Source organism: Gopherus evgoodei, chromosome 3, assembly GCF_007399415.2.
Source record: "Gopherus evgoodei ecotype Sinaloan lineage chromosome 3, rGopEvg1_v1.p, whole genome shotgun sequence".
NCBI classification, from domain to species: Eukaryota; Metazoa; Chordata; order Testudines; family Testudinidae; genus Gopherus; species Gopherus evgoodei.
This window is the reverse complement of record NC_044324.1, coordinates 170,478,783-170,503,131: the sequence shown is the minus strand read 5'-3', so window position 1 is coordinate 170,503,131 and position 24,349 is coordinate 170,478,783. Positions and strand designations below refer to the sequence as shown.

The 24,349-nt window shown below is 43.9% G+C and overlaps 1 protein-coding gene across 3 annotated transcripts in view; it reads right to left on the bottom strand.

The window, feature by feature from the left end:
- The window catches only part of LIN9 (lin-9 DREAM MuvB core complex component), a 74,055-nt gene that overhangs the window by 32,378 nt on the left and 17,328 nt on the right, over positions 1 to 24,349 (bottom strand). For all 3 annotated transcript variants that reach the window (XR_003999701.1, XM_030557386.1, XM_030557387.1), the window contains 5 exons: positions 22,643 to 22,737; positions 16,977 to 17,081; positions 15,688 to 15,821; positions 11,972 to 12,097; positions 518 to 675 (listed from right to left, as the gene is read on the bottom strand). Coding sequence is in view for 2 of the 3 variants with exons in the window: in XM_030557386.1 (XP_030413246.1) it covers positions 518 to 675; positions 11,972 to 12,097; positions 15,688 to 15,821; positions 16,977 to 17,081; positions 22,643 to 22,737 (618 nt within the window). In the remaining variant the exon portion in view is untranslated. The remainder of the gene's footprint in view (positions 1 to 517; positions 676 to 11,971; positions 12,098 to 15,687; positions 15,822 to 16,976; positions 17,082 to 22,642; positions 22,738 to 24,349) is intronic.

Here is a 24,349-nt window from a genome sequence, read left to right as displayed (position 1 = left end):
CCACTGTCAAATTTTTGTAGGTATCATGACAAAAAGAGTTCTGAAGGTAGATAATGAAGTAGCTTTGTAGATGTTTATGCAAACGCCTCCCAGCGGTGTTATATTGGTTCTTGTGTGCCTGCTCTTCAACAAGAGTCAATGTTTGGATAACGACACCTAGTAATGGATTGTTTAAGATTTAATGTTTAAGGTCCAGATTAGGGACTGCAGAGATCTAGGTATTTAAACTGTTGTGTTTTTAGGATTTGATGAACTGTCTGGATTTTTAATAAATGAGATCACTTACAACTGACATAGTAGTAGTAATAAAATTATTAATTATATGATGTTTCTAAAGAAGTAGCATGGTTTGAAGATTTAAACATTAACTAATCCTCAAAACTTCCTGCAGTGAATTAAGAAAGGTAAAAACATAAAATCTTCACTCAAAAAATGAAATAATTAACTTATCTGAGCTATGTGTTAGTGGGCAGTATTTACTGATATATTTGCAAAAATATTTGTTTTTAAAAATTACCTGTAACTTTTGTTCCTATAACAAGTGGTAATGGAATTTCATCTGGAAGATCTTTAAATTGTGAAATATCTGCAACTTTTCGCTGTTGCAAAAGTCGGATTTTCTGCCGTTTCTGTTTTAATGCTGACCTCTCCTCCTCAAAGAATGCAGAAGAACATCTATAATACAAATAGGTAAAACTATATATTTATAGATTCCAAGGCCAGATGGGACCATCGTGATCATCTAGTCTGACCTCCTGTATAAAATAGGCCCATAGAATTCTCTAATTAATTATTAGAACATGTTTAGAGAAACATCCAATATTGATTTTAAAATTGCCATTAATGGAAAATACATCACAATCTTTGCTAAAAACTGTTCCCTCACAGTTAAATATTTACACCTTATTTCCAGTCTGAACTTGTCTAGCTTTAACTTCCAGCCTTTGGAGTGTGTTATACTTTTCTCTGCTAGATGAAGAGACCATTAACAAATTTTTGTTCCCCATGTAGGTACTTATAGACTATTGTTATGCTCATACGAAGCGCACGATCTTTATAGAGGAAGGCAAATACGGAGCATTTATTGAAAATACAACAGTTAGCATATGCTTTACACACACACTCTCTCTCTCTCTCTCTCTCTCCTGCCAGTGATGTTTATAGTTACCACTCTGTTGTGGCTTGAGTCAATCTAATGCCCAGTTAGATTGAGCACGAGTGTGGAGCTAGGCTCTTGTCGGTCGCTATTTGATGCTCCAAGGCTTTGCAGGACTGAACCCAGAATTCCATGGCAAAACACCCCAGCTTTATAACTGTAAATTTCCATTTGAGTCCATGCTTTTTGAAATGTTATTTTGTAATTATTAGTCCTTAAGTGGTGTCATTATTTGATGGTTATTATTGGGCTTTACATTTCTTATTTTTGTACTACAGCTCTCATCTGCTATTCTGTTACAAAAAAACAAACAAACAAAAAGAATCCAGAATCTTTCCGTATTCTCCTGATTTTGACTGCCCTGCTGCAGCCATGACTTGGTCTTAATTTAAAATGTTTTTTAAATATTGTAGAGAATCGAGTTACCCCTTAAGGGTTAAATGCCAAATCCCAAAGCCAAACAACACTAATTACCAGTGTCTGGCAAAAAGATCTGTCAGTTTTGCAACTTTGAATTAAAGAGAGTCAAATGGATTTTTAGTGGCATTATTACAAAACAAAATCAATGTATCTTAAACTACAAAATGGGAGTTTTACAAACCAGATGTGTTGGTTTAGGTTTTAAGAACTCACATATTTCCACAGACAGATAGATACGTACACATTTTCTTTTCCTTAACATTCCTTCTACACTGATCTGTTTTTACATATATTTTATTTCCTTTATACATTTGGGTCAGTTAAGTTCCAGTAGAACCCCCCTATGTTCTTAGCAAATATGACTAAATTGTCCATAGTCAAATGATGTCAATCAGATAGTCTCTTTACCTGGATTATTTACAGACATTCTTTTGGAAAAGGGCCCATTTTTCCTTCACAATGGTTGCAAAGAAACCAAGAATTCTCTCTCTCTTTAACATGGTCCTTCTTAACATTTTCGCAAAGTTTAAATGCTTAATTCTCTCCAGCCTCTGTAGAGTTAACTTTTCACTTTCTTTCCTTAAATTACTTGTTTATCTCCCAAAATGACACCTTTGTCAACTCAGGGCTTGTCTACATCAGAAAGTTGCAGCGCTGGTGAGGGAGTTACAGCGCTGCAACTTTGAAGGTGTACACATCTGCAGGGCACCACCAGCGCTGCAACTCCCTGTTTGCAGCGCTGGCCGTACTCCCGTTTTGTCTCGGGTGTAGAGGATCCAGCGCTGGTGATCCAGCGCTGGTAATCCAATGTAGACAGTTACCAGCGCTTTTCTTGACCTCCGTGGAAGGAGGAAGCCTCTGGTAATCAAGCTGGTTTCGTTTCCCGGTTTGCTCTCTCGGTCCCGGAGCCACCCAGCAAACCGCAGGGAAGGAGACCTGCTTGCTCGGGGTTCCGGGACCGAGAGAGCAAACCGGGAAAGGAGACCAGCTTCGCCGCGGTTTGCTCTCTCGGTCCCGGAGCCAGCCAGCAAACCGCAGGGAAGGAGACCTGCTTGGTCGGGGTTCCGGGACCGAGAGAGCAAACCGGGAACGCCGCGGTTTGCTCTCTCGGTCCCGGAGCCAGCCAGCAAACCGCAGGGAAGGAGACCTGCTTGCTCGGGGTTCCGGGACCGAGAGAGCAAACCGGGAACGCCGCGGTTTGCTCTCTCGGTCCCGGAACCCCGAGCAAGCAGGTCTCCTTCCCTGCGGTTTGCTGGCTGGCTCCGGGAACGCGAGAGCAAACCGCGGCGTTCCCGGTTTGCTCTCTCGGTCCCGGAACCCCGACCAAGCAGGTCTCCTTCCCTGCGGTTTGCTGGCTGGCTCCGGGAACGCGAGAGCAAACCGCGGCGTTCCCGGTTTGCTCTCTCGGTCCCGGAACCCCGAGCAAGCAGGTCTCCTTCCCTGCGGTTTGCTGGCTGGCTCCGGGAACGCGAGAGCAAACCGCGGCGTTCCCGGTTTGCTCTCTCGGTCCCGGAACCCCGACCAAGCAGGTCTCCTTCCCTGCGGTTTGCTGGCTGGCTCCGGGAACGCGAGAGCAAACCGCGGCGTTCCCGGTTTGCTCTCTCGGTCCCGGAACCCCGAGCAAGCAGGTCTCCTTCCCTGCGGTTTGCTGGCTGGCTCCGGGAACGCGAGAGCAAACCGCGGCGTTCCCGGTTTGCTCTCTCGGTCCCGGAACCCCGAGCAAGCAGGTCTCCTTCCCTGCGGTTTGCTGGGTCGCTCCGGGACCGAGAGAGCAAACCGCGGCGAAGCTGGTTTCCTTTCCCGGTTTGCTCTCTCGTCCCGGAACCCCCCTTGAAGCCGCCCAACAGCGCTGCAGTGTGGCCACATCTAACACCACTTGCAGCGCTGGTTGCTGTAAGTGTGGCCACTCTGCAGCGCTGGCCCTATACAGCTGTACTAATACAGCTGTAACAACCAGCGCTGCAAAATTTTAGATGTAGACATGGCCTCAGATTTCACCATCTTAAGTATTGTCCCAGGGATTCATGCCTGCACTTACTGCTTTTCTTACTCCTGCCACTATGCCTGTAGGGCTTCCAACCTGTTTTTCAAGTTCTCGATCTGTTGCTTGCTGGGCCCAATCCTGCTTTTTCCAATTAACCATTCCTTTCCATGGGCACAAGCTTTGTTCCACTACCAATTTTGCAAGGAAGGTGGGCTCCTTAACTAGCCCCCACCCTTCCTGGTCCCTTTCCTTAATCATTTCCTTTAAAATTGTGAAATTGCCACAATATCACTCACAAAAAATACTACACTGCCCCAACTCCTATATCCTTCAAAGTTTGGTTCAACAGAACAAGATCTGTATCTTATGTTTGCCTGTGCAAGTGTCGGGGCTTATGATTTTAACCCACTCTGAGCCAGAGGGAGAGACGCTAAGCTTCCCTCTGTATTGTTCAGCCTTCTTCCACCGAGGGTTCACACACCAAATATAAAAACCCCTCCTGGGGCAGAGCGAGAAACCCTAAGTTCTCCTCTTATGTTCAGTCATGCTACGGCCAAGGGTGTATGCACTTATAGTTTTTATAGTTTTCCCTGACAAACGGGTTGGAGCAAGGACTCTAATCCTCCACCTATTGCCTGGCACTTCTATGACCAGGGTTATACCCACCTTTAATTACTTCCCCCCAGCAGTCCGGGGTGGAGAGAGGGATGTTAAACCTCTCTCCTGTCTCTCAGCCCTGCTACGAACGAGGGTGTGTATACCTTTAATTATAACAAATTCTCAATTCATCAGATACCAAGAGTGAATACAATATTACTTTTTACTGCCCAGTATCTCTATGTGCACACCTGAATGATCAATCACTTAGCAGTATTGTCAATAATTACCACACATTTACTCTTCCCTCTTTCACAATTCTCCGCCAAAAATGTTATGTTCGTACAAAGCACACGGGATCTTTATAGAGGAAGGCAAATACGCAGCATTTATTGAAAATACAAGAGTTAGCATATGCTTTTCAGTCTCTCTCTCTCTCTCTCTCTCTCTCTCACACACACACACACTCCTGCCATTTGATGGTTATCATTTGATGGTTATTGCCAGGCTTCCCATCGTTATCTTCTATTTGTCATTTTGCCTTCGGGGGTGCCTGCCTCACCTCTGAGGTTGTCAATGTCAATGCTGCTAAGGTGTTTAGCATCAGATACCATGGATGTTTTCTGATTGTCTCTTGGTCTTTCCAACTTTTTCTTGATCATCTGGACATTTGTGATGGCTTTCACACCATATCTTTTCCTGATGCATGCACTCCTCATTTACACAAAATCTCTTACAGAAACCGTCAAAGGTGTACAGACAGCAGTATTGTCTATTCAGCAGAATACATTGTAAATCAAGCCTTGCTAAATTTTATAACTAAAACAATTCACATTGGGGCTTCAGGCCCTCAACATTTCTCTAATCTCATTAATAAAGATACAGTATAAGATCCTGTCTCTTACTTACTAAAACCTTAAAACAAATAAATGTATATTTAACTAGAGTGCCTAATTTGTAATAGGTATAGGAAACCATAGCAGACATTATAACTCATCCTAAAAAGAAGGGTGACCATAATTAGTCAGAAGGATTGTTCTGGCCTTATTTCTTTCTGCTATTCAAAAAGAGTGGCTGACAGGATGAAATCAAATCATACATTAATTCTTATAGGACATTATAAAATCCTGCTCCTACACTATAATCAATCACCTCATAACTTTATCTTTGTTAAGCTAAATAGATTGAGCTCCTTGAGTCTATCACTATAAGGCATGTTTTCTAATCCTCTAATCATTCTGGTGGCTCTTCTCTGAACCCTCTCCAATTTAATAACATCCTTCTTGAATAGTGGAAACCACAGCTGGACACTGGATTCCAGCAGCGGTTGCATCGGTACCAAATATAACAGTAAAATATAAAACGGTTACTCACCTTCTCATAACTGTTGTTCTTCAAGATGTGTTGTTCATGTCCAATTCAACCAGGTGTGTGCGCGCACATGTGCATGGCAGCTGGAAGATTTTTCCCCTAGAAGTATCTGTTGGGTCAGTCCAGGCGCTTTCCTGGTGCTCAAAATAGGGTCTACCAAACCGCCAGCCCCAGTTGTCAGACATGTGGGTATAGCCTGTTGAGATCTTTCAGGAAACGGCTGACCATACGGTTGGCAAAGACCGACTGGCCCTCTGCATCTGGATGGAAGGCAGAGACGGCAGCCAAGTGAACCCTTACTGATGACATGGACAGTCCTTGCTGCTTGAAGTGAAGAAGGTAGTCCAGTATGAGTGGCACAGAGGCGAGCGTCGGGGACGAAAGATGCTGTGTCAACCAGATTGAGAATCTCTTCCACTTGGCAAGGTAGGTAGCCCTGGTGGAGGGTTTTCTGCTGCCAAGGAGGACTTGTCTAACCAGGTCCAAGCAGGAGAGCTCCATGGGGTTCAACCACAGAGCTTCCACACTGTGAGGTGCAAAGATTTGAGGTTTGGGTGCTGGAGACAGCTGTGATACTGAGTTATTAAATCCGGGAGGAGTGGCAAGGTGATTGGGGCTTCCGCGGATATTTCCAGGAGAGATGTTTACCAGTGTTGGTGGGGCCAGGCTAGAGCTATCAATATCACTGAAACCTCTTCCCTGCGTATCTTGAGGAGCACCTTGTGAACGAGAGGGATGGGCAGAGATGCATACAGGAGAAAGCCTCCTCCCATTGGAGGAGGAACGCGTCCATGATGGAGCCTGGGCTGCGATTCAGGAAGCAGCAAAACTGCTGGCACTTCCTGTTGCGTCGTGTGGTGAACAGGTCTATCTGGGGAAAGCCCCACCATTTGAAGATTAAGTTTGCGATGTCTGGACATAAGGAGCACTTTAGGCCACAGAATGACCTGTTGAGACAGTCCGCCAACTCGTTCTGTACCCTGAGGAGGTGTGATGCTTGCAAGTGTATTGAATGCTCACAACATGGAATGCTCAAGTGTATTGAGTCCCACAACATGAGGGCTTCCTAACACAGGGGAGAGGAGAGTGCACCCCTGTTTATTGATACAGAACATTGCTGTGGTGTTGTCTGTTATGACTGATACACTCTCCCTGTCAAGCGGGCTCAGAAAGTCTGGCATGCCAGGCGCACCACTCTCAGCTTTCTGACATTGATGTGGAGAGCGAGTTCTGCCTGAGACCAGAGGCCTTGAGTCCTGAGGTCTCCCAGATGTACCCCTCAGCCCCAGCATCCGTCACTAGCAAGAGGGATGGCTGAGGACTGGTGAAGAGGACCTCTGCACACACTACCTATGGGTCAAGCCACCACTGGAGGGAGTCAAGGACTGGGCAAGGAAGAGTCATGACCCTGTCCAAACTGTCCTGAGCTGGCCAATATACCGAGGCTAGCCATGATTGGAGAGGCTAGAGTGTGAGTTTGGTGTGTTGCACCACATCACCACATAGGTACAAGTGACCACGTGCCCTAGAAGTTTCATGAAATTCCTTGCTGTGGTGGTGGGAAGCTGCCCTGAGACTTAGAAAGATGTCACCCAGGGCCCGAAACCTCACTTTCGGAAGGTATACCCTGGCCTGTGTTGAGTCCAACACTGCCCCTATGAACTCTGTCCACTGAACCAGGGACAGAGTCGATTTCCTCAAGTTGAGGACAAGGCCCTGTTCATCAAACAACATTCTCATGAAGTTGACTAGTGCCTCCATTTGAGCCCTGGCACGATTCTTGATCAGACAGTCATCGAGGTACAGGAACACCTGTACCTGGTGCCTGCGTAGAAACGTGGCTATGACTGCCATGCACTTGGTAAACACACGAGGTGCCGCTGACAGGCCAAAAGGAAGGACTGTGAACTGCTAGTGGTTGTTGCTCACCACAAACCTGAGGTACTTTCTGTGGGATGGTGTAATTGCTATAGGAAAGTATGCATTCTTCAAGTCAAGGGCGGCATACCAATCCTCTGGATCCAAAGAAGGGATGATGGAGGCCAAGGAGACCATGTGGAAATTGAGTTTCTTCATGAACCTGTTGAGCTCTCACAGGTCTACGATGGGCCTTTGGCTTTCGGTATTAGGAAATACCAGGAATAGAAGCCCTTGCCCTTCAGCTTCTGAGGAACCTCTTCCACTGCCTGCAGCCACAGGAAGGAGTGCACCTCCTATATAAGGAGTTGCTTGTGAGAAGGTTCCCTGACAAGGAATGGGGAAGGGCGGGAGGGCAGAGAATTGGAGGGAGTATCCCCTCTATCATTTGGAGCACCCAGCGGTCCGATGTGATACGGGCCTATGCAGGGTAAAAAGGGGATAGTCAGGATAAGAAGGTAAGGCGGGTTGGATCCAGTCCAAGTGCTGGTGCGTCGTCCTCATTTGCACCTTCAAAATGCCTGCTTCTGGCCAGATGAAGGTTTGGACGGGCCAGAGCCCTGGCCTGAGGACAGGTGCGGTCTTTTTCTGCCACTCCTGTTTCTTCTCCATGAGCAATCCTGCCTCTTCTGCAGTTGGTAGAACCGTCGAGGAGGTTGCGGCCTAAAATGCCTCCGCTATGTGGCAGGGGTGTGGAGGCCCAGCAGTATGAGGGTGGCTCTCGAGTCTTTTAGGCTATGTAGCCTTTCATCCATCTTTCTGGAGAACAGAGTCAAACCCTCAAAAGAAGAGAACTTGAATGGTCTGCTGGACCTCATGTGGCAGACTTGGAGCCAGGAACCCTGTCTCATGGCAACCCCGGTAGCCATCACATGAATAGCTGCATCAGCTCCGTCCAGGGTGGCCTGCAGTAAAGCTTGGGAGATGAACCTGCCCTCCTCAACCAGAGCCGAGAATTCAGCGTGGGAGTCCTGCGGCAGCAGCTCTGCGAACTTAGCCATTGCCCCACATGTATTGTAGCAGTACCTGCTGACAATGGCCTGTTGGTTAGAAATGCGGAGTTGCAAGCCGCTAGTGGAGCAGACATTTTTCCCAAAAGGTCAAGTTGTTTCACCGATTCTTTGGGGAGGAATTTTGGTAGCCCTAGCATTCATGTTGGTTAGGAGAGTCCCCAACCAGGGAATCTGGTGGAGGATAGGTATACAAGTGCTCACAGCCCCTGGACAGCACAAAATAGCATCTTTTATTGTGCTTAGCCACAGGGAGCAACAAAGCTGGGATCTGCCTCAAGGTTTTTGTGGTGTCGGCAATGGTCTTTATGAGGGGTAGGACAATACGCACAGGTCTGGAGGGGGCGAGAATATCCACCTTTGGATCTGTGTCCTCCACTACTTCCTCCGCCTAAATGCCAAGGCTTTGGGCAACCCTCCTCAGCAATTGCTGTAGGACTCTGTTGTCCTCCAGGGCTGGGGCTAACAAACTGCCCGCCAATGCCTCATCTGGACAGGAAGAGTAAGAGACCTCCGCAAGGAGTGGCTACTCTCTTCCCTCCATGCTCAAGGGGTCCCGTGGTATTGGGAGATCCTGGGCTGGAGCTGACGTGAACGGTGCCATACTCTCGGTGCCAAGGTTGTCGAAGGCAAAACCCATGATGTCAAGGCTGCTCTTGGTGCCAAGTCTTTCGCGCTGATACCACAGGGGATGAGATGGTGGCATCAGGGAGAAATGGATCTACCCCCAATCCTGCCAATGCCAATGGTGCCGGAAGCGATATGGAAGTGGCTCAGGCCATTGATGCCACCCTGGAATGTGACCCTTGGCTCCGCCCTTGGGCTTGGTGAAAAGTCCAGGGAGTCCAAAAGGGCAACTGTACTGGGGGCTGCCACTATGTGCCACAGTGCCAAGTAAGGTTGCAGGTCTCATGATGACCTGGACCGCCTGCTTCTGCTCCTATGAGATCACTAGGAGTCCGACTCCGACGTCTCCAAACAGGAGGATCATGGAGGAGTAGTACTTCAAGGTGCCGAGAGTCTGCGACAAGGGCTTGGGGACTGACAAGGCTGCTGACGCTGTTCTGGCACCGGGGAGCAGTGCCCCAGGGATTAGATGCCAGGACATCATTGCAGGTGTTCCACTTGATAGTACCGGGGGAGCGATCGGTGCCGGTGACCTACTCCATCTAGGCAGGGAGAACGGTGCTATGAGCTTGAGCAGGTCCCAGGCTGCCTTGAACATCTCTTGGGTAGATGAGAGGTGTAGTTGTCAGCTTGGCCTCGGTGCAAGAAAGGTCTGGACTCAACCGCCTTTCCATGCGGGCAGGAGTCGACTGTCTCTGGCAGTGGGGCCGAAGTAGTGAGGCCTGACTTGGGTCTCACATGGCCAGCTCCTTGGGTCTAGCTGGTGTAGGGGGAAGAGAGAAGATGACCCCTCTCCAGCCTCCTGTTTTGCGGCACTGGCAATTGAGACTGGTGCCTGCCTGTGGCATGAGAGGCGTGAGTGGAGCCATGATGGTGCTGAGAGTCCTTGTCTTTACTTGGTACCGATCCCTGTGCCAATGGTGCCGGGGCACTGTGTACTGAGGAGCTAAGTGGTGCCAGGTCTGCCGATCCGGGGTCAGACTGGGGTCAGAGTACTTCCATTAATAGGATCTTCAAGCGCTGATCTCTATCTTTCAGTGTCCTAGGGCGAAACTCCCTGTAGATCCTACAGCGATCCTTATGAAGGATCCATGAAGTGTGAGGCTTGCTTCTGGGCATACATTTGCCGCAGACTTCACAGGCTTTGAAGCCAGGAGACCGCAGCATGCCCTAGCACCAGGATAGTGCTGGAGGGGAACACTCCCCCTCCCCCACACACCCCCCAAAGGAAACGTAAGAACTAAGTAAAGTACCTACTAACTACTTAATGCTAACTACAAAAACTGATTAACTATATACAGACTGCTAAATACGCTTGTCAGGACAAGAGCAAGGGGAAGTTCTAGCTAACCGTCACTGGTGGTAAGTAGGAACTGTGGGTGATGGGTCGGTAGGGCCCAATATTGAGTGCCAGAAGGCGCCATTCCAGGGGGTGTGTGGACTGACCTGACGGATGCTGCTAGGGGAAAATTCTAGTGGCTGCTGTGCACACACAGGCGTACACACCTGATTGGAATTGACAAGAACAAGCACTCGAAGAACCACCTCTGTTTTCCTATTCAAGATTCCCATGTTTATGCATCCAAGGATCACATTAGCCCTTGTGGACACAGGATTGCACTGAGGAGTCATGTTTACTCGATTACCCTCTGCAGCGCCCAAATCTTTTAGAGTTACTGCTTTCCAGGATAGAGTCCCCAATGTGTAAGTATGACCTGCATTCTTTGTTCCTAGATGTATACAGTTAGCCATAACATGTTATCTGCTTGCATTTAGCTTACCAAGTGATCCAGATTGCACCGTATCAGTTATTTATCACTCTCCCAATTTTTTTGTCATCTGCAAACTTCATCAGTGATGACTTTATGTTTTCTTTCAGGTCATTGATAAAAATAGTAAATAGCATAGGGCCAAGCACAGATACTTCTGGGACCCCACTAGAAACACAGCTGCTCAATGATGATTCTCCATGTTTGAGATCTAACAGGTAGCCAGCATTTAACTGTTATTATAGTTTTTTAATCAAATGTTATGCAGTACCAAATCAAAAACCTTACGGAAATCTAAGAAGATTATGTCAATACTATTATCTTTAGCGACCACACTTGCAATCTTACCAAAAAAAAAAAGATATCAAGTTAGTTTGACAAGACCTATTTTCCATAAACCCATGTTGATTGGCATTTATATTACCCTCCTTTAATTTTTTATTAATCAAATCCCATATGAGCTACTCTATTATTTTACCCAGGAGCTAAGTCAGACTGATAGGGTGATAATTACTCAGGTCATCCTATTTAGCCTTTTTAAATATTGGTACAATGTAAGATTTCTTCCAGTCTTCTGGAACTTCCCCAGTATTATAAAACTTACTGAAAATCATTAATGGCCCAATGAGTTCCACAGCCAGTTCTTTTAGAACTCTTGGATGCAAGTTATTTGGATCTTCTGATTTAAAAATGTCTAACTTCAGTGGCTGCTGTTTAACATCTTAGTTAAACTCAAAACTGAAAATACACATATATGAAGAGATTAAAAAAGTTGTGCTGTAGAAAACAGCTTGGGCTCCATTACCAGATAACACTGGAACATGAGAGATAATTATTCCACTATTTTTTCATCCTGTTTTGGAAGGGCCCAATGATCTGTAGGTTTGGTAGCATTGTACGGGCTGGCCATACTCAAATAACTTACTTGGAATTAAAAAAAATACGATTCCTATATCCATTTCATACATACAAAGGTAAAGGTATGTTGCTTTATTCTCAATAATACCTATATTCAAAAGAGATGCAACCACATTTTAGTAAGATGATCCAGAAACAATTAAGAAAAAATATTAATCCTCAGAAAAGTGAATTAAAGGTAAAATAATATATATATTTTTACCTTCGTGGTTTTCCCATTAATCGTCTGATTTTTCCCCATTCCACTCTTGTTAATTTTCGGGTTTTCAGGTTTGGAAAAGATTCTTTCAGGCATACACAGAAATCATTATCTCCCTCAAATAATGGTCTGTTAAAACACAAGTGACACTCTGTTAATTACAAACCTGTTAACTACATCCGGAAAATGTCTGTCATGAGGAGCAAAGAAATCTCCATCCTCACAAGAAGAAATGTGTGGAACAAAGTTACTGAAAATGTTAGTGTTCCTTGCAGAGCAATTTATACTTTATCAACTTGAAATTAAGTCAATTAAAAAAAAGTGTACAAAAAAGTTTTAGGAGTTACATTTGCACTTGAATCCTCCTACCAATATATATGGGTTACAATGAATCACATTTTCTCTCTTTTTAAAATGTTTTTCTCCCTTGTTGCTGTGTGGAAAAACCCACAGAAATAGAGGCCCTGAATGTCCATTGTGAGCCATGCACATGGATTGCTAAATCTGGGTGGACCCTCACTGAAGTCAGTGAGACTCCATACAAGTGCAGCAGTCCACCTGCACAAATCACAGTAAAGGAGTGAGATTTTAGAGGAAAATGAGTGACTTACACAAAAGAAGTATGAAAATGTCTATGCACAAGGTGCTGTTATATGCAATAAGTAAATTAACTGAGAAAGAAAATATATTTTCTATTTCAATCCCTTTCAAATATAGCATGGATTCTCAGTTTGGGGTCACAAACAAGTCCAAAAGGGCTGAGACTACCCTGCTTTTTTCTATGGTTAGAAGGAAAGGGTTATCTATTGTAATGGAAGGTCATGGATGGTATGAAAAAACTGAGAACCACTGAGTTATTGTAGTTTCATGTGTTTCAAACAGAAATACGATTTTTAAATTGATGTAATTGGATTAAAATATTTTACAATGGTTAGATTAAAATAACTAACAATGGTTGTATACTGAGAAATGTATTGGTACTTGATGAAGACACTTGTGCAATTTCTAATTCTTGCTTCATATAAAATATTTATATTAGTATTTATTATATAAAAGAAAGGTCTAGATACCATTCATAAGAGAATAGCTCATTCTAGACAGTTTGTTAGAAGATAAGTTGTTTCTAAATAAACTACAATTGAAGCACTAATAAATTTATAGGATGGTCATATATATTATTAGTATTTATTTCAAATGGTGACAAATTTACTTTGATAATCACCATTTTCAGAGCTAGGAGACTTTGGGAATTATCTACTACATACCTCACATTTCAGTTAATGAACGGACTGAACAATGATATACATCATTATTACTAGTATAAGCTAAAAAGTTCTTCAAGGGACATTATCAAAGATGGTGAAATACAAATGTTACTTATGCAAAAATATAACAGTACTTTGTTCCCAGTATCCCAGTAATACATTTAACAAGACCATTTGTTGGAAAAACAAAACAACACAACAACAACCCTGTATGCTGTGAATTTAAAGCAAATTAAATAAGTGTAATTTTTATACCTATGACTGGCATATACATAATTCTTTTTCTCTGCTGTGCCTGGCTGCTGAGTTCAGAGAATATTGTCTCAACAATCCTGACAGAAGCTATTCTGATTGAACACTGGAATACATTTATGTATCCTGAACAAATGCTAAGGAAAAATATTGGTTAATGACGATGTGGTCTTTCAAAATAAAAAGTGGCAAAGTATTGTTCTGGCTTGTTTTCCTATGGTGGGTTGCTGGTTTCACTGCCGGGTCACACCAGTTTTTGAACAACACTCTAAGCTGCTACTGACCAATTTTCCAATGGTCTTGCATTTAGATTTGAATGGTTACAAACCTGTGATGGGATATACAAACCACACAGTAGGCAAGAAGGGGTTAAAGAGCAGCTTTGGGCTCACACAGCTCTGCCCTACTGTCCTTGCGAGGTATGCCAATCTTGGAGAAGACCTGAATTTCTCCCTTTTCAATTCAGAAGGCCCAGCCTGGTGCAGTGGACAGACCTGTAATCCTCAGTTCCCATGACAGAGAACCAAGCTATACTGACTGTGAACTCAGAAAAGCAAGATAGATAGCTGGAAGATCCTGCTGGGGCACAGAAGCTGGAGGAGCTCTTTATTTCTGTTAATTTATTTTCTCTTCCATTGTTACCTTGACGACTGAGACTAGGGGGTTGTGAATATGAGCCTTCTGAGAAGAAGGTGGCCACATTGTAGGAAGCAGCTTAGTGAAGAAACAAGAGATCTGATGAAACAGACCGTAACTGCTTGCAACCACTTGCCACAAGGCTCATTCAGCTGGAACCTAGGGTAGAAGGAAGGACTGGATTCCCCTACAGCCTCACCATTAGGACTAGCCAGAAGACCCTAGGCACAAGGGCATCACAAGGCAAGAGGGTACCAGTATCAGACTTTGGCAGCAGGACTAAAATTAATGCTGCTCCTAGCCACAAAATGCCCCCCAGCTGGTAAGTCACCTTGCCACAAGTGATGGAGAACGTAGGCATCTCTGCAGCCCTGCTAAAGGGTGTGACATTAAAAAAAAAAATTCCCTTAACCCCTTTAACAAGGTTGAGGTCTAGAAGCCAGTCAGATCTGAACCCATTTCCAGAGGGACAACTGCAGTTGTTGCAGCGGATAGCACAGCCGCACTGGCAGATGCAAGTGGTCCTTATCTGGCAGAGATTGATGCAGAAGGTGCAGATACAACAACCCCCCAACATGACAGGGGCTCTATCGACTGTGCATATGGAGAGGTGGGGACTGTGGGCCTGCAAGCAAAGCCAGGCTAAATTGCAGGTGAATGGAATGGAAGTGGTGGAGATGTTGGACTTGAGGTGTAACCAGGATCAGGAATTAGGTCCTGCAGCAGAGACAGACTCTGGGTAATCTAATGAGTGCATTTACTGTAGTAGGCTTATTGATTGGCTACACTGCCTGACTGGCTGAAAGGGTGAGCAGATCTGCTCTTGAGCAGAGGTAGAGCAGTTCAGCATCTATTCAAAGGATTTAACCACAGCTGCAATAGTCCCTGCCTGGACCCAGCCCTACTCCTGTGTTGCCTCACTCCAGGTAACCTGATTCTAACTGTGGGCTTCAAGTCCTGCCTCTGGCCCTGACCTGAGCCTCTGATATCTGGCTTCTGACTCCAGCTCTGACCCTGTACTCTGATTTCTGGTTATCAGCTCCTTCTCCAACTATTATACTTGACGCCTGCTCTGACCACTAGGCATGACTGCCCACATCCTGGTCACTGACAGCCAGACTTTGCTCTGCAACCAGCTGATTGGCTTAGAGAAAGTCCCCAGAAAATTTTTTTTTTTTTCCACATTGTGTCCATGGGTATGTGATGTTTACTCCATCCAGCAGGTTGAGCTGACAGTAGATATCTACTGGTAGGACTGACCCCAAGACTTGCTTATCCACTCATCCTATGCCAGGATGGGGAATCCTTCATAGAAGTGTTGGGCTGATCACTTGTGGGAAGGAACTTTGGAGACCCAGGGTAAAGCTGACTTGGAACCGATAAAACTGGTAGAGCTTGGTGAAAAAGAGGATCCCAGTGAAGAGAACTCCAGCCACTCAGCATCCTCTTCACATTCTTGGGCAATCAGGGACACACAGGCTGCCCCACTGTGAGAAAGTATCAATTCCAGGGAGTAACTTCAGTTTCTACAGTAATAAATAAAAATAAGAAAGAAAGAGTACGTACTTATCTATATTTGAGTAGAACCATTCATATATGCACCATTTGTGTGCTTTGGGAAGTTTGAGTAGATTACGTAACCGTAATCCAATCTTCTGTGATGCTTTCTTGTCTGGCGTTGGCATTGTTGCAGTAAACTTCTAAGCAATAAAATAAAGGAGAGTTTACTAGCAGCTGAACTTCCAAAGTGAAAATGAAAGCATTTGCAGCATTAAATGTGCTAAACAGTACAATGAATCAAACAAACAGGAGCCTTCTCAAATTCTTCAATTGTTTATTAAATATTCAGAATTCTTTAACTAGATAAGCAAAGTTCATTTTCTTGATAAAAATGAATACATTAGCAACTGAAATGTTTTAATTCAAATGTATTGTTTCATGGTTTCTTTAATTTTTATTACAAAGATAATACTAATATAAAATGGCAAAGATTATAACTATATAATAAAACACATAACTGATGCCAAGAGCTAGCAGAGATCATGCCCCAAACTATTAGCTGGTCAGAGTCTCTACATTAGGCGTTTTTGTGAAAATTTCCCACCAGCAGTTCAGCTCCAGTGGTGGTGGCACTCATATAGACAGGACTCCAGGTAACCTCTGATGTTTTAAGGTTAATCTAACTTTTCTCCATGCATGGCTATATGAACAAGATGGTTCACTCAAACTGAACCAGAAATGTTAATGAAATAAGCATACTATAGAGAAGGCCTCCTTGAGCACAGTTTCTGAATAAGTTTTTAATAACTGATAACCATGCTTGGTGTGGACACAAATCATGTTAGGTTGTGTCTGAAAACTGTTTTACAAGCTATAGTAAGGACAAGACGTTAGGTCCTATCTACACTACAAGAACTATGTTTCAACAGGCAGTTACAGTGGCAACATAAGGTGCCTGCAGCTCCTGGTGGTATTTTTTTTTTTAACCTCATTGAAGCTTCTACATTGCTGGGTCCATTTAGTCAGTGTTCTCCACTCTGCCTGATACAGTAAAGAGTGCTAATAGGATGAGTGTTCCAATAGTTCTGCCTATGCTTAGGTGGGGCATAAGTCAGCATTTTCCCCGACAGACTCAATGGTACAGGATCAGCATAAACAGAGCTGTGTCAGTGAGGGACCTACTTGTGGGGAGGAAAAGGGATGTATTAATCTATTTTGAGCCACAGCCTTTACCTAGGAATAGGTCCCCCCACCCAAAATTCATAAACTTATGATGTAAATTGAGAAGAAAACACAATTTATTTTAAAGGCTTGCTTTTCTTTCTGGTAATTGTCTCAGCATAACACATACATACCTGTGGAACCATTGCAATCTTCTGATTTCTTTTGGGGGACCTTGTATTTAACTGTCTGTCTTCTTCTTCACAAAAGAGACGACTCCGTTTTGAATTTCTGAAGGGCTATATATATCAAAATTAGCAAGCAATTATATGAAAAAGCTCATTTCTTCCTTTGATATACAGAACCCATAATAACACAAATATAATCTATTTTTCTTTGCTATCTAGATACCTTGGACACTTTAAGTGCCTCATAACACAGTTATGGTCAAAGATCCATTCATTTAATTATTTCTTTGTTTATAAAATGTCTTTTAAACAGCTTGCCCTTGTCTTAAAAATAAAAAGGAAGGGCTTTCAAACAATCTATTTATTGATTTTGATAAATTCTCATTAAAAAGCCAAGCTGGATAGAACAGTTATTTACAGAAATAAATGCATCCACTAGTATTTTTAACATGTGCTGCTGCCCAGCACTGTAATGGATGTGTGTGTGTGTAATGGACATTACTGTATGTAATGTCATCCATAATGGTATCACACAGTAGATTATTACAAAACACTTCATGATGTTGTTTCAAGGATCACTTGTGTATCAAAATATTTTGATAATTTTTAAAACTCCTACCATAAAAACTTCCCTCACACCCTAAAATGCTAAGAAACTGAGGAAATTGAACCATCATACACAATATTCAAATTATGTAAAGATCTAACATAAGAGAGGAAGGAATTTCAAATTTAAGGCTGTTCAATGCTAACTGTAACCCTTTACTGTGCTAAGATACTACAGTTGCAATAAAATTAGTGGAGGTTGCTGAAAAAAAAAGTAGAAAATCATATGTTGCAAATTTGTGGCATGAAGTTTTCAAACACTTAAATTTTAGTTATTTCTTAACAAAATTTCTTCATGTGTCAAAGAAAATTGTCCTAATTGAAGACTGAATGACAAATTGCAGCTCACTCTTGCACGGGAGTGATGAGTGCAAAGAGCTTCCTTCTCTGATGACCCAAAACAGGAGCTAGTCCCTAAACTCTGCCTAGCACAGGCACTTAACTCGGCTAGCTTCTCCTAGAATTCAAACTACTTACAGAGGAAGAGATTGATCTGGATTCAGATGTCACTGATTTCCTTGGTTTTCTGACACCCTGTGCCAGATAAAGAGAGAGAGGCAGAAACTCGAGGGCCAGTGGCGGAAAACAAAAGGTTAATATAGACCAGATGAAACAACAAATTCCTTCAAGTTTTATAGGGTTGTCAGCCCACAAGGATTGTCCTGGAGTCTCCAGGAATTAAAGATGAATCTTTAATTAAAGACTATGTCATGTGATGAAACCTCCAGGAATACATCCAATCCAAACTGGCAATACTACTATGCTGAGGCTGTATTCCAGGCCAAGAGAACCTTTCTATCACCACCTTCCTCTAATCTGCCAAATCTTGCCCCAAGGAGCTGTCCAGGGCGGTAAACTGTTTCCTCAGTCCTGAGTGTCTAGAAGCCTGCATCAGAACAGGGTGCTGAATGCTGTGAACTATCATCACGCTTTGCTGATAAAATTGTGCATATTTGAGAAGGATTCTCAAACAGCTTGGATCTGCTTTGCCTACACTCATGAACTAATAATCCTCCCACGTGAAGTTCAGTACACTCACTCATCGAGAAATTCTGGACACTCTAAAGGAGTCTCGACTCAAGACCAGTGAACCTGACACTCATCTTTCCTGGCTTGTGAAAGAGAGGCACGAGCAACTGAGGCCTCTCATGACTGAAATGACTGAATGACTCATTCAGGGAAGGAACTTTTCTTTCCTCCTTCAAATATGCAATAGTCTGACCAACACTGAAGAAACCCACTCTGGATATACTGGCTTTAGCCAGCCACTATCCACTGTCAAACTTCCTGTTCCTGAGCAAATTCAGAGAGAAGCTAGCCACTGGCCAACTTCAAGCTTGCCTAATGGAAGCTAATATTCTAGACTTGGCAGAATCTGGATTCTGGCCAGGATATGGAACCTAAACTACTTTAGTGGCAGTGATGGATGATCTCCTGCTATCAACAGATAACAGGGCAGACATCCAATATCATCTTTTATGACCTCTCTGCAGCATATGACACTGCTGACCATCAGATACTGCTGTCTTGCTGAAGAGAGCTGGCAGGAGTCCAACATAATAAAGTGGTTTGTGTCTTTTCTAAAGGGACACACCCAGCGAACTTCCACCACTAGACCTTTCACTTGTGGAGTCCACAAGGATCAATTATTTCTCCAATCCTATTCAACAAGTACATGCAGCCATCAGGGGAACTGGTCAGACGATGCTGTTAGGAGTTGGGTGAAACCTTTTATGGGACAATTTAAAACTTCAATGTTAAAATCAATCTGAGATTGAGGAGTGTGAACTCACCCTTCCATTAATATAACTGTAAGGATAAATGAATCACAAGTCCTTACCTAAGGTAAGTTTTGTGAACATAGCCTGGAGTTTTGTGTGAGTAGAGGGCCTTAGCTGGGTAAGTCTGTCTGTGAGTGAGTGAGTGGGTAGAACACTAAGGACCAGAGAGCTAGCCTATAGGAGCAGCTGAAAATAGTGTGTGACCCTGAATGAAACCTGGAGAGTGGTTCTTTGGCTCAGAGGTGTTGACTGACAAGAGTGTCCCTGGTGCTGAGAGCCAAAGAAGCTGTTTCCTGCTATTTGATTCCTTCTGTGTTCAGGAAAAAAGGCACATTCTTTGTAAATAAACAGAACTACATCGGAGGCTTTGTCTACACAGCTGCAGTGTAGTCGTAGCTCCAGCACTGGGAGAGAGCTCTCCCAGCACTGTAAAAAAAAACAAAAAAAATCCACGAGGGAAGTGGCTTCCAGCGCTGTAGCACTATCTACACAGCCACTTTACAGTTTTCACACCTCTGAGTGAGGAAAGTTTCAGCACTAAGTGACAGCGTAGACAAGGCCTAAGAAACACCAATCACCAATTTTTCTTCTTAACTGGAACAACCTAGTATACCCTAAATTATTGGCTAGCCCTCAGGTCAAAAGGGGTACTAATATTAACTCAAGTGCCAGCAATATGCAGATGACACACAGTTCTATTTATCACCAAGTATGACCATATCACTATCACTAGGGCCCTACCAAATTTATGGTCCATTTTGGTCAATTTCCTGGTCATAGGATTTTAAAAATTGTAAATTTCATGATTTCAGCTATATAAATCTGAAATTTCATGGTGTTGTAATGTAAGGATCCTGAACCAAAAAGGAGTTGTGGAGTGGTCGAAGGGGTTATTCCGGGGGGTGGTGTTTGCGGCACTGCTACCCTTACTTCTGTGCTGAGGCGGACGGCAGCACTGCCTTCAGAGCTGGGCAGCTTGAGAGTGGTGGCTGCTGGCCGGGAGTCTGCTCTGAAGGCGGAGCCACTGCCAGCAGCAGCACAGAAGTAAGGATGGCTTGGTATGGTATTGCCACCCTTATTCTGTGCTTCTGCTGGGCCCTCAGTCAGCAGCCGCCATTCTCTGGCCACTCAGCTCTGAAGGCAGCAGCACAGAAGTAAGGGTGGCCTGGTATGGTACTGACTCCCTTACTTTTGTACTGCTGCTGGCAGAGCGCTGTTTTCAGAGCTGGGCACCTGGCCAATAGCCACCACTCTCCAGCTGCCCAGCTCTGAAGGCAGTTCAGAAGTAAGAGTGGCAATACCATGACACCCCCCACAAAAATAATCCTGTGACCCCCTGGAATTCCCTTTTCGGTCAGGACCCCCAATTTGAGAAATGCTGGTCTCCCCCATGAAATCTGTATAGGATAGGGTAAAAGCACACAAAAGACCAGATTTCACAGGGGGAGACTGGATTTGACGGTCCATGATGCATTTTTCATGGCCATGAATTTGGTAACTACCATCAAGATGTCCCAGTGCTTGGATGAGATTAGCTAATGGATGAAGAACAGCTGGTTAAAGGCGAACCTGACTGAGACAGAAGTTATGCCGATGGACAGAGGAAAGCATTAAGAGTTTGCAGCCATAGTGCAGTTTCCTTTGGTTGATGGCACACACCCACCACTGGTTAATTCAGTTAATAGTTTAGGAGTCACCTCCGATTCCTCACTGCTGCTAAGCTCTTGTGTAACAGCATTTGTGAGTAATGCTTTCTACCATCTTTGGTCAGCAAAGAGACTCCATCTCATCCTGGAGGAATACAACCTGACCTCAATTATTATTGATGCTTCCATCAGCTCTCACCTGAACTATGTTGTTGGCAGGAACTCTTCAGTGCTTAGGAAACTGCAACTAGTAGAGCACATCTCCTCTGCAACACAGGCTACTGTGAGCACATCAAACCTGTTCTGTTTTCTACATTGACCTTCCATAGAATACTGAGTCAAGTTCAAGTCTCAGTCCTTTTCTTAGGTGTTCAAGGGCCTGGATCCAGGATATCTAAAAGTTCACACGAAGCCCCAGGATGACAATCAGGGTCAACAACTTTGCTCATCTGGTACAAGTGCAAAGTTCATCTGTGCAGGAGACACAGCTTTTTTAGGGGCCAGCCTGAGACTGTGGAATGAACTTCCCCTGGAACTAAGGACTATCACAAACCTCATCACTTTCCATTCCAAGAATAAGGTGCCTTTTTTGACCTACTATGATGGGGAGAGTGGTATAAGTTTATGCATAGAACTGAACAGAATTCCTCCTAACAATACATCACTTCCCTCAAGATAAATGAGCAGTTCGCTCATAAAATAAAACGAACAAATAAATAGATAATTTAGTCAGTTAGTTTCTTGTGGTAGTTGTGGAGGAAGTGGTCTTCAGGAGGGAGTTCAGAGAGAAGAGGCTCTGCATACTAGTTCATAAAAGATGTTGTGTATATGGGAGAGGGTGCCACGGACAAACAGGGAATCAAGACTGATAACACTGGCAGAATGAAATTGGCCAACTCAGAGGGGTTAGGAGACAATGCTGTACACAACAAAATAAGTAGGTTATGTAGGAAGTTGATGGTGATCACAAGAAGCTTGAACTTGATGCAATGGAGAAGATTTAAAGAGGGCAAGATGTGGTCAGATCAAAAGAAAGGGAAATCACTTGATAGGCTGCAAAACATTTCATAAAAGCAGTTTTGCTTTTTTGTTTTAAATAGCAGCTCTTTTTTAACTTGTTAAACTTCTCCCAATACCCGCCCCCTCCAAATGTTGCAGGAAACTCTGCTTCTATGCATTCATTTTTATTAGAACATCCCCCACAGAATGGCACAATAATGTAAGTGCATTATCGGATTTTCCTAAAGCACCAATAACCCTTCACTGCCAGAGGCAGAATATTAGAATAGGCAGATCAGATGGTCTGATCAGGAGTGGCAATTCTTATGTTCTTTATAGTACAGACACAAACAAAAAGGTAGCAAATAATTAAAAATGGTTCATTAAAACTTGAAACTGGTTACCAATTTAATTTTCATATTTATTTATAAAACATGCTTTCATTTCACATTAGAGTTGTATAAGCTACTTTATTCATAAAGGATATTCACTTAGATGATATTCACAAATTGTGAAATAAATACATTTTTAAGCAGATCACTTGATCTGTGACTATGAATGACTGTATGCCGTTACTATATGAACCCTAAACTTAATTGACTTTTTTTTAATCACAAGCATATAAATATTTACTTCTTACCATTTCTACAGCAGAACCAGCGTTCTTGCTTTTCCAAATAGGTGTTTTCTGTAGAGAACTGTACTTTTCATTCCATGTGCTGGATAAACTTCCCTCTGTCATGAACAGTGACATATTATTAATGCATTTTTAAAATTTAACTATGGTCAAAATGGCAGCAGTATACTCTCAAACACTACTTTAACGATTTTTTTTCCCTTCACTGTTTGTAATGTCTTCTTAAATGGCAATGCTAAGGGTTTAAAACTCCATCATCTTCAGCCAATTATGCTGAATGCCTCCACTAACCAGGCTATGAGACATTCAGAACATTTCTTCCCATCACAATGTTTGTCTCTCATGAAGTCCATCTAGCTTCACCTCCATTGTGACACCCATCTGGATAGCTATATTGCAGCTACCACAGAATCACACTGGAATATAAAGCCAGTTTATACAGATAAGTCTTTTTTAAAAAAGACCTTTTAAAAATAGGTCTTACTAAGCTCTGAAAATTTTGGCTCAACAAGGGCACCAGTAACAGGAAGGAGAATGAGCCAGACCCTCTGTTTCCCCACACACATTGTTGTTGATGCATCACTAGTCAAGGAGGAGTAGGATTCTGATTCATGCTTCTATCTTCTACCATGCTCCTTAGGGGGCCAAAAATAATCTTCCAAATGTTGGAAATTCTACCTATCTGACACTACAAAATGAGATCCAGGAGTGATACTCCTGCACAGATGGTATCTTTACTATATTTCCATTATTACCTTGCTTATGCTCATCAATTAGGACAGCATAATAGCTCTTGAAATATAGTTTGTTAACTTTTGAAGCACCATTTAATATACTGTGGGCCTTATATAATGAATGGTATTGTTTTATTACTTACATTTCTATAGGACAGATAGGTGCATTTATTTTTGAAGAAATAACAAAGACTGGTAAATCACTGATCCTCGGGGGTGGGGGTGGAAGCACTATCCCACAGCACATGCCAGCTGTGGGTCAGTCCCGCTAGCACACAGATCAGCCAGACTGGGGCAGAAAGAGCCAGGAGCCAGGCACAGCACCCTTGGGGCAGGTTTGGGGTTTCCTGCTCTGTTGTGTGAGGGCAGAGTATTGACAAAGGGTCAGATCCTCAGCTAGTGTGAATCAGCCTCCCGTGGTGTTTGCTGTGTTGCCTTATACCCAGTGGGATCTGGCCCTATATGCCCCTCCGTAGGGCTGGCTGCGTGGGATTCAGCTGGCCCAGTGACAGGGCTGGGCAGGAACTGAGACCAATAGGAGAGAAAGCCAGCGGATCTGGGGAATTAGCTGCCATGGCAGGGCTCCTTCCATGGGAGCTGGCAGCTTCCCTCGGCAGTGGAGGGGTTAATGAGCTGCCAGCCAGGTGCTGATGGCCCCACTGGTGCTGTGCCATGGGGACCTGTGGTGGCTCAGTGTGGGGCACAGGTGTGCCCGAGGCCAGGCCTCTCAGTCCTGCCACATGCAGCGTGCTGGGCCTGACTTTGAACAAGGGCTCTGCAGGGGCTGCCTTTGCCTGGGCTGTGCTCTCTGCTCCCCTCTGGGGGCTGTGGTGACAGAGAAACACTGCTCATCATTGCCCTGCCCTGGGCTGGTGCCTGTCCTGCCGGGGTCTGGAGCAGGTGTGTGCAGCGCCAGGAGGTGAAAATCATATCAGGCTCTGAAAACCATGAGAGTGGCTGAAAACTACCAGCTTGG